Raw genomic sequence first — 9,952 nt, forward strand, 5'->3', positions numbered from 1 at the left:
TCCTCATTCAAGAATTCATTAATCGGAAAAATCTTATTGTTTCCTTAGTTCAAGTGTTTCTTGGTTTCGGTTTCGAAGTAAAAAGAATTTCTTGATTACGGAGAAATCCATTAATGAGGAAGATGAGGAACTCCATTAATGTGTTCTTGAATTTTTGTTTTGAAAAAGAGAAGAAGAAGACATGATGTGGCAATTAGAATTCATTAAGAAAAATTAATAATTAAAATATTTATTATATTATTAAAAATAGTGACATGACAATCAGAAAATAAAAAATTTAAAGTGAAATGGAGTCAATTGACGCGCCTATGGGCGGGTGTAGTCACGTCCAGTGATAGGTTAGCAACTGAGGTAATAAATTCGATAAAAATAAGTTTATGGGTAATAGGTCACTTTTAACGATTGAGTGTGTAGTTGGAATTTCGACTAAAAGTTGAGGGGGTAATAGACCATTTTCTCAATAATTATTAATGTTATGCTAAGGGTAAAAAGAGAATGACATAACAAAAAATTCTTAGTTTTACAATTTAAATAAGTAAATTAAAATATATTTAACTTATAAAAATTAATTAAAATAAAGTTGAGTGTTAAAAGAATTATAAAAGAGAAATGTGACAAATAATTTAAATCGAGATGATAATGCTTAGTACAATTTGATGTGTTATAGTTTCTAGAATGGGAAAAATGTGTGAAAAATACTTGTATTTAGGCGAAATTTGCAGTTACGCACCTAAACTTTGCGGGGGTCTTATGACTCCCTACACTATTTTTTTACTGTATTTAACTGACATATGTTTGCTTCTTATCAAATATTTTTTTCTTACACGTTCAATGTACTTGGAATACACACAGTGATCCAAGTGTCAAATATATGCTAGTTAAATACGGTAAAAAATAGTTTAGGCTCCCACAAAATTCAGGATGCGTAACTGCAAATTTCGTCAAAGTATAGATATTTTTCGCATTTTTTTCTCTTCTGGAATTTGATTAAATTTCTGTGATATGATGATTTTATTTTTTTAATTTTCATACTCCCTCCGTTCTTTTTTTATATGACATAATTTTTTTTATCTTTTTTAAAAAGAATATCACTTTATTATAATTATAAATAATTCTACTTAATTTTTTTTTATTTTTAGTGAAATAATTTACAATCAAATAAATATTGAAGAATTATTTTAAATCATAATTAAAAAAATAATCTAAAATACCATATCAGTTTAAATAATGTCACATAAAATAAGACGAAAAAAAATATAAAATTACATCCAACTACATGCTTAATACCGATTGTGCTTTTGAAATCTCATCTATAAATCAACATCAACTCGGCCTAGGTGGTGTGTTCAGGAGCTATAAAGGGGAATGGGTATTAGGCTTTCATGGAACCTGCACTACTACAGATGTTCTGGAAGGAGAAACTCACGCTCTGTTATTAGGACTCCAACTTGCTTATCAGAACAACCTTTTTCCACTAGAAATTAGGATAGACTCTCAACAATTAGTCCGGCTACTTGATTCTAATACATATCATAATACAATTTTGATATCTGACTCAACTTTAATATCTGATTGCAGGTACCTCTTGGGCGCACTGAATAATCCTCAGTTGCACCATTTTTTCAGGGAGTAGAATAGGCTAACTGACGGATTAACAAGATTACCTAGTACAACCTTTATTACTTGGACTTCACCATAGTCACTCAGTCACATTTTATATGCCGATATGAATGGAGTATTATTAGTTTGGCGGATGAACAATTTATGTGTTCACCCAAGTGTGCAATATGCATTAGAATCAAGTGCAATATCTCTACTGTGCAATATGATTGATTCAAAAGACATTGAAGAGAAAATCGATCTTGAATTATCTATATAAATAACCATCCTCGAACTAACTGCGTCATACCAAAGAATTCTTCTCATGTATAATGAAAAAAAAAATATTTTTAAAATGCTTGTATAAATTCATATAGTATGACTCGGTCGAAGCAAAATGTGACAAATAAAAGAAACGTGAATGAAAGTCAATATACCCTCCTCATTAATGTTCCTTAAGGGGCGTAAAAGAAATACATGATGAATAATACCGTCTAAGTTCAATTCCCAACACAGATAAATTAAATTCTAGGGGATTTCCTTTAATATGTTTTAGCCTTGATGGATAAAATTATCAAAATAATTATCAGAAAAAGACAAAACAAATAATTTCAAATAGAATGATTACTTGATACTTATTGCTGATGAGAGATGTCAGGTATTTGGTAGAATTAAACTACGTGCAAGCTGGTTTGAATACCATGATTATTAAAAAAATATAACAAATAATTTAAGACAGGATAATTATCTGGTAATTGTTGGTGGTGGAAGGTGTCAGGTACCTAGTAGCTTATCCAAACACGATTATAAAAAAAAAAAAGACAAATAATTTAAGAAGGGATAAAAGTATATTCTGTCAGTCCAATGATCTAAAAGGTCTGCTCGATGCACTAAAGCTATCGCTATGTGCGGTATCCGAGAAAGAGCCCACCAACAAAGTATATTATACGCAGCCTTATCTTGCATTTCTGTCCGTCCAACAATCTACTTTTCTTATTAGTTGGTTTTAGAAAAATCTTTCTTTTCTTTGATAACAATTTAATTCCAACATACTATGTAAGGCTCGAATCTTGTACAACAATAATCGTTACATTAACAAAAGTCATAATTGACACCCATATTCTTGGGCTTTTCCCCATATTTTACAATCTTTATATACCCCCTTAACCTCCATTTTTCTACAAGTTGATAAAATTACCAACCAAGAAAATGTTAAATGTGATGTGGGGTTGTCTTGTTCTTGTTTTATTTTTCATTTCTGGTAGTTTTTGTATAAACCCAAATGCAGAAAAAGAATTGGACAAAGTTACTAAGCTACCTGGTCAGGGATTTAATGTGAATTTTGCACATTATTCTGGATATGTTACTGTTAATGAAGAATCTGAAAGAGCTCTTTTTTATTGGTTCTTTGAAGCTGTTGATGATCCTTCTTCAAAGCCTCTTGTTCTTTGGCTCAATGGAGGTTCAAAGTTTTGATCTTTCTTTTGTTTCATTGCATTCCTGTTACATTTTCTTTATTCTTGTTAGGTTGGTTTTTGTTGTTTTGTTTGATTCTTTTGTTGCATATAACAAAAATAGGTTGAATAAAGAGGGGATTTTCTTGTTTGATTCAATGGAGGTTTTGCCTTTTGCTTTTGTTTGATTGCATTCTTGTTACATTTTCTTGTTCTCTTTTAGCTTGTGTTAGGTTGGTTTTTGTTGTTTCATTTGGTGTTATTGATTATGAGGGTCTATCGGAAATAGTCTTTTTTATGTCCACGAGGTAGGGGTAAGGTCTGCATATACTAACATGCTGAGACCCCAATTTTGTGATTACAATGGATTGTTGTTGTTGTTGTTATTGTTGTAGTCTTGGTGTTGGCTCAATGGAGGTTTTGTAACTCATCCCAAAGTTTTGTCCTTTCTTTTGTTTGGTTGCATTTTCTTGCTACATTTTCTTGTTTTCTATTATCTTGTGTTTGGTTGGTTTTTGTTATTTCATTGGATGTCATTGATTCCGAGGTAGGAGTAAGGTCTGGGTACAATGTATCCTCCCTGGACCCTACTTGTGTGATTACATTGTATATGTTGTTGTTGTAGTATTGGTGTTCTTGAGCTGAGGGCCTATCGGAAGTAACCTTTCTATCTCTACGAGGAAGAGGTAAGGTCTGCGTATAGTATTGTGATTGTAGAATTGGTGTTTTTGTGCTGAGGGTCTATCAAAAATAACCTCAATGGAGGTGCAAGTTTTGACCTTTCTTTTGTTTCATTGTATTCTTGTTACATTTTCTTTATTCTTGTTAGGTTGGTTTGTGTTGTTTCATTTGGTGTCGTTGATTCTGAGGGTCTATCGAAAATAGTCTTTTTATGTCTACGAGGTAGGGGTAAGGTCTGCATATACTAACATCCCGAGACCCCCCAATTGTGTGATTACACTGGATTGTTGTTGTTGTTGTAGTCTTGGTTTGGCTCAATGGAGGCTTTGTAACTCATCCCAAAGTTTTGTCCTTTCTTTTGTTTGGTTGCGTTTTCTTGTTTTCTTTTATCTTGTGTTTGGTTGGTTTTTGTTATTTCATTGGATGTCATTGATTCCGAGGTAGGAGTAAGGTCTGGGTACAATGTATCCTTTGTGGACCTTACTTGTGTGATTACATTGTATATGTTGTTGTTGTTGTTGTTTTTGTATTGGTGTTCTTGAGCTGAGGGTCTATTGGAAATAACCTTTCTATCTCTACGAGGTAGAGTTAAGATTTGCGTATAGTTTTTGTTGTTGTTGTTGTAGAATTGGTGTTTTTGAGTTGAGGGTCTCTCGAAAATAACCTTTCTATCTCTACGAGGTAGGGATAAGGTTTGCGTATAGTTTTTGTTGTTGTAGAATTGGTGTTTTTGAGGGAGGGTCTATCGGAAATAACCTTATTAGCTCTATGAGGTAGGGGTAAGGTATGCGTACACTTTATCCTCCCTAGACCCCACTTGTTGATTACATTGGGTATGTTGTTCTTGTAGTGTTGGTGTTTTTGAGTTGAGGATCTGTCGGAAATAGCCTTTCTATCCCTATGAGGTAGGGTAAGGTCTGTGAACATTTTTTTTTTTTGATAACCGTGGTGTCTGGGCCAGCTTGCGCGCATCTCGACTAAATCCACGGGATATCTGCCACCTCCCACTAGCAACAGGTACCAGGTAACTCTGTCCACCAAGGCTAGAACAGATGGAAAGAAAACACTTAGTGTTTGTCTCTGCTGGGAATTGAAACCTGAGGCCTCACGGTTCTATCCCAACTTCATTGAACCACTAGGCCACACCCTTGGGTGCGGTCTGCGAACATTTTATCCTCTCTATACCCCACATATGTGATTACATTGGCTATGTTGTTGTTGATGTTGTAGTATTGGTGTGTTTGAGCTGAGGGTCTATCAGAAATACCCTCTCTATTTCTACAAGGTGGGCGTAAGGTGTTCGTATACTCTACGGTCCTCAGACCCCACTTGTGGGATTACACTATCTATGTTGTTGTATATGACAAAAATTGGAGAGTAGTGGTGGAACTAGGTTGAACAAAGAGGAGATTTGGTTGAAAATTTTTAATGTGCTAATAGGAAAATAAAGAATTTGTTTTTTCGGTTATATATAAGCTGTTGAATCCTATGGTGAAGTGGCAAAGGGGTTAAAGATTGCTACTTTTGGATCCCCTTATGCTAATTCCTGGCTTCGTCAATGTTGAAGAGTCATCGATTTCCATATGATTGAAAATGGGTGATCATTTTCCTCCGTCAAAGATATATTGAAAGAATATTCAGTGGTTGATCAATGTGGTTTATTGTGCCGATGATTTATTTATTACTGATTTCGGGTTCTTATAGGGCCAGGATGTTCGTCGATCGCCTTTGGGTTAGCCGAGGAACTTGGACCTTTTCATATCGAGAAAGATGGGAAGACTCTTTATTGGAATCCTTACTCTTGGAACTTAGGTATGTTTCGCAATGCCCGTTTTTCGTACTATAAAAACTTATGCTACTTTCGAGGGATTTTACTTTTCTAAGTATGCTTGTCAAAAATGTCTTTTTATGAGATGTATAATGTATTCTTATACATTCATGAGCGCACTTCACGCGAAGAAGAAAACTTTGATAGTGTCAAAACATAGAATGTAAGTGATGGGCGAACTTTAATGTTCTTAGACTTAATATGTGGTTGTAATGGTCCAAATGAATTTCGTTTTTGGATTATCGAGGAAGCTTAAATTACGCCGTTGGAGAATCAAGGCTTGTTGTGTTCTTCCTATTTCCGAGGGCTATGGTATTCCTGTCTACTAAAGTGGGATATGAAATGTTTTCTGATTGTATCTTGTTGATCGATGTGATACCAAAGAGATTCTTGAATGATTAAATTTGTAAATTTTATGGGAACGGATTGACATTTACTGCCTGATTTAAGTAGTTATTGGAAACCAGTGTTTCTTCAAACAATTTAACAGTATAGCAACCCTACGGTGAAGAAACTCACGAGATATGTCCGTCTGTGCGCTACATTTTTACCCTGATGCACATTGTTTCTGAAGTATGTATAAATTTAGGCATAATACTCTGAAGCATTGTTGGGAACTTATCGGGACAGAGTCTGACTCAATTATCTGTTTCTGCAGCCGCAAACCTGTTATTTCTCGACTCTCCTGTTGGTGTTGGTTATTCCTATTCAAACACTTCATCTGATCATCAAAACAATGGTGACGTTCGTACAGGTAATAATTTGACCTTTTGAGTGTTTTCTCTAGGTTATTGTCCGTATATTTCTGTAAACGTGTATTAACTTTTCTTCGATTGTTGCATTACAGCTGCAGACTCCCTTGCATTTTTACTGAAGTGGTTCGAACGATTTCCAGAATATAAAGGAAGAGATTTTTATATTACAGGAGAGAGCTATGCTGGTAAAATGATTTTTCTAAGCTACTTGTGAAATTTCTATTTCCGATCATTTTCTCGTTAGCTGTATCCTATGCAATATGATTAGATACTTAGTCAGTCGATGGTGACCAAATTTATCGGGTGCATCGTGGAAAAATATGTTGCTGGCCATCGAGATGAAATTACATGTCTCATATGCTTACGGTGGAAATCCATAAACATTCAGGAATTCGATTTCCTGTTTATATTATTACATACACATACTCCTTACCGTATCACTTGATACGTAATTTGATATTCTCCCTCTAACTGCATAAACTTTCCTTTGAATTGATTGGTTCCAAGTTGTTCGTTGACGATTCGCTGTACAGCCTCTAATCGTAGGCATTGTGTTATTGTTTTATGTTGTTTCTTTTTGATAAATATCTCTCTTCATATGATTTATTGCTGTCCAATATTTTCAAATTTAAAGATGTTCAGATGACAGCAATAATCTAGTCTCTCAACATTTGATAGGATTTTATTTAAGCAACAACGGTGAAGGTCGAGGATTTGGGTAGAAGGCTAGTAATAAATAGTTTCGTATCTTGTCTCCTCTGCTAGTAGTATTAGTATTACTTTTGATATTTTTGTTGTTTTACTATTTTCATATTTCTCATTCTTAGTTTTCTATTACTACTAGAAGGGGAGCCTTGGAGTAACTGGTAAAGTTGCTGCCATGTGACCAAGAGGTCACGGGTTCAAGCCTTGGAAACAGCCTCTGGCAGAAATGCAAGGTAAGGCTGCTTACAATACACCCTTGTGGTGGGGCCCTTCCCCGGGCACCGTGCATAGCGGTAGCTTTAGTGCACCGGGCTGCCCTTTTAGTTTTCTATTACTACTTATTGTCTCTTATGCCTTCATAAATGTTGTGTTTTTGCTTTCGTTGAGCTGAGGGCCTATTAGAAACAACCTCTCCACCTGTCAAGGTAGGGGTACGGTCTAGGGGTACGGTCTGTGTACACTCTACCCTCTCCAGACCCCACTTGTGGGGCTACACTAGGTACGTTGTTGTTGTTGTTGTTATCTTGGGTAGCTTGATATAATTACGGAGACAACCGTGGTTTACTTATTCCCGATTGTGGACCAGGGCATTATGTTCCTCAGCTAAGTCAAGCTATTGTGAGGGACAACCACGGTTTAAAGAAGCCAGCGATCAACTTAAAAGGTTTCATGGTATGCACATCTGTTTCTCAACCGAATGCACACACGCATAAGATTATTAAAGCCAAAAACATTTGCATTTGTGTAGTTTTTAATACTGACGCACTAGGTGTTGAGCGCTGCAGGTTGGAAATGCTTTGACCGATGACTATCATGATCACTTAGGATTATTTCAATTCATGTGGTCAGTTGGAATGATTTCTGACCAAACGTACAAGCAGGCGAATGCTTTGTGCGACTACGAATCATTTTTAACACCGTCAGAACAGTGTAATAAGATTCTCGATCAGGCTAATGAAGAAATCGGAAATATTGATAGCTACAGCATCTTCACTCCAGCATGCACAGACAAGTTTAGTATACTAAACCACTTTCTCAGAAAGAGCAATGTAAGTGACGGAACCTTTACTCTCACATTAACTTCGGTTATAACGTTTTAAGTTTATTCACTTAGTGTTCATTGTCTACGTAGAGAGTATGCATGGTTGTTTATGAAAATTATGTAATCAATATACCATATATCAATTTTCATTCTCTCAGTTGATAAATTTAGCCAGTATATATCTCACATTAGTGTGTTTCCTCACGAGACAGAATATCGCTTCTTCCAAATGCATTATTATCAGCTAGTCTGAGTAGAACAGGAGATTAAAATGTTGAAAAACACGTTGCGATCACTGATATAATCTTATTCCTTTAAATAGAGGGTAGGCTATCTCAGAAGAAGCTACGATCCATGCACAGAGCAGCACTCGAAGATCTATTTCAATCTTCCCGAAGTTCAGGAGGCTCTTCATGTTCATAAGAGAAACTCATCATTCAAATGGGTAACTTGCAGGTATTTTCATTTTGTTCATCTACTGGATATCTTCTCAACATCTAGGGGAATCTAAGTTGCATGGACTCTTCACTTTCGATGCCACACACGTGTTGGATTCTCCAAAAATGCACTATTTTTTGAGAATCCGACACGCACCCACATACATTTTTAAAGAGTCCGAGCGACACGGAGGGTGTTTTACCGTATAAACGAACGGTGCTTTACAGTGGTTTGAAAAGTTGAGGACTGCTTGCCTTCTAAAGGAAAGAAAAAAATACTAAAAATTCTTGGTGTTTAAAGATGTTATTATTGTGTCCTTACCATTATTGTGTAGGTTAATCTACTCAGTGAGCTCCGTTGTCTTTCGATTTTCAATGTATTGTATTAGGTGGCATCATGTATTTACTCATTTTCCCTACTTGCAGTGAAGAAGTATCCAATGGTTGGAAGGATTCTCCCAAGACAGTGCTGGACGTGTATCGTGAACTGATAGAATCTGGCCTTCGTATTTGGGTTTTCAGGTGTGCTTTAATCCTAATGATAAGCTCTTACTTCTCTTCTCACCGTTTACTTGTTAGGATACGAACAAGCCAATGAATGCGTTGAATGGGTTAAAATCTAGTTCCACAATTTGGAGCCTTACAAAAAAAATTGTTAAGTATTTATGTCGAGGCTGTTAAGAGGATGAAGTATGATTAGAACGATAAAATTGGTGCAATTGAAACATAGAATTCAAAAGCTTTGATAAATACTCAAGGCCTGCTTGCAGAGTGCAGTGCAGACATCGTAGCGTGAATTTCTTGTACCTCAAAAGTGTTTTATCAGCATCTCGTAGACACTACTTCCACTAATGAGAGCTGACAAAGCGTTGATACCATGAACGTTTTTATCTTTTTTATTCTATGACAGCGGTGATACTGATGCTGTGATCCCAGTTACATCAACCCGTTACAGCATAGATGCTCTAAAACTGCCAACCATTGCTCCTTGGCGCGCTTGGTATGATGATGGACAGGTATTTTCATTGCTCAATCTTGTCGTCCTTTAAGAAGTACCTCAAATTCGATCCTGTCAAGCCGCTATCGTACTATGATTAACGTTTAAAACAGGTTGGAGGATGGACACAGGAGTACAAAGGGCTGACATTTGTTACAGTAAGAGGTGCCGGTCATGAAGTTGCTCTGCATAGACCGAAGCAAGCTCTCACTCTCGTCAAGTCATTCTTAGCAGGAACATCCATGCCTAGTTCGGAACAAATTAGTAACTCTTAGTTCTGTTTTTTTGTTTCACCAAGTGATGTTTGTTCATTGATGTCACGCTTATGAGGTGTAAGACGTTATAACTTCTATCTAACGCGAGCGTTAAATGCAGCAGAAATGGAACCAAAGTACTGTTGGATTTATATGATATGAGAATGAATTCTACTTCTCTTGCCAATATCCCTATGTTT

At 35.9% G+C, this 9,952-nt stretch overlaps 1 protein-coding gene across 1 annotated transcript; it reads left to right on the forward strand.

The window, feature by feature from the left end:
* Positions 1–2,581: 2,581 nt before the first annotated feature.
* On the forward strand, positions 2,582–9,939 carry LOC107854262 (serine carboxypeptidase II-2). The gene is made up of 10 exons (XM_016699270.2): positions 2,582–3,061; positions 5,439–5,546; positions 6,221–6,316; positions 6,410–6,502; positions 7,609–7,694; positions 7,808–8,071; positions 8,387–8,520; positions 8,928–9,023; positions 9,412–9,517; positions 9,612–9,939. The coding sequence occupies exons 1-10, from the start codon at positions 2,809–2,811 to the stop codon at positions 9,771–9,773; spliced, it is 1,398 nt and encodes a 465-aa protein (XP_016554756.1). The 5' UTR covers positions 2,582–2,808; the 3' UTR covers positions 9,774–9,939.
* The last annotated feature ends 13 nt before the right edge of the window (positions 9,940–9,952 follow it).

The sequence above is a fragment of the Capsicum annuum genome, chromosome 7 (assembly GCF_002878395.1).
Source record: "Capsicum annuum cultivar UCD-10X-F1 chromosome 7, UCD10Xv1.1, whole genome shotgun sequence".
Classification (NCBI taxonomy): domain Eukaryota; kingdom Viridiplantae; phylum Streptophyta; class Magnoliopsida; order Solanales; family Solanaceae; genus Capsicum; species Capsicum annuum.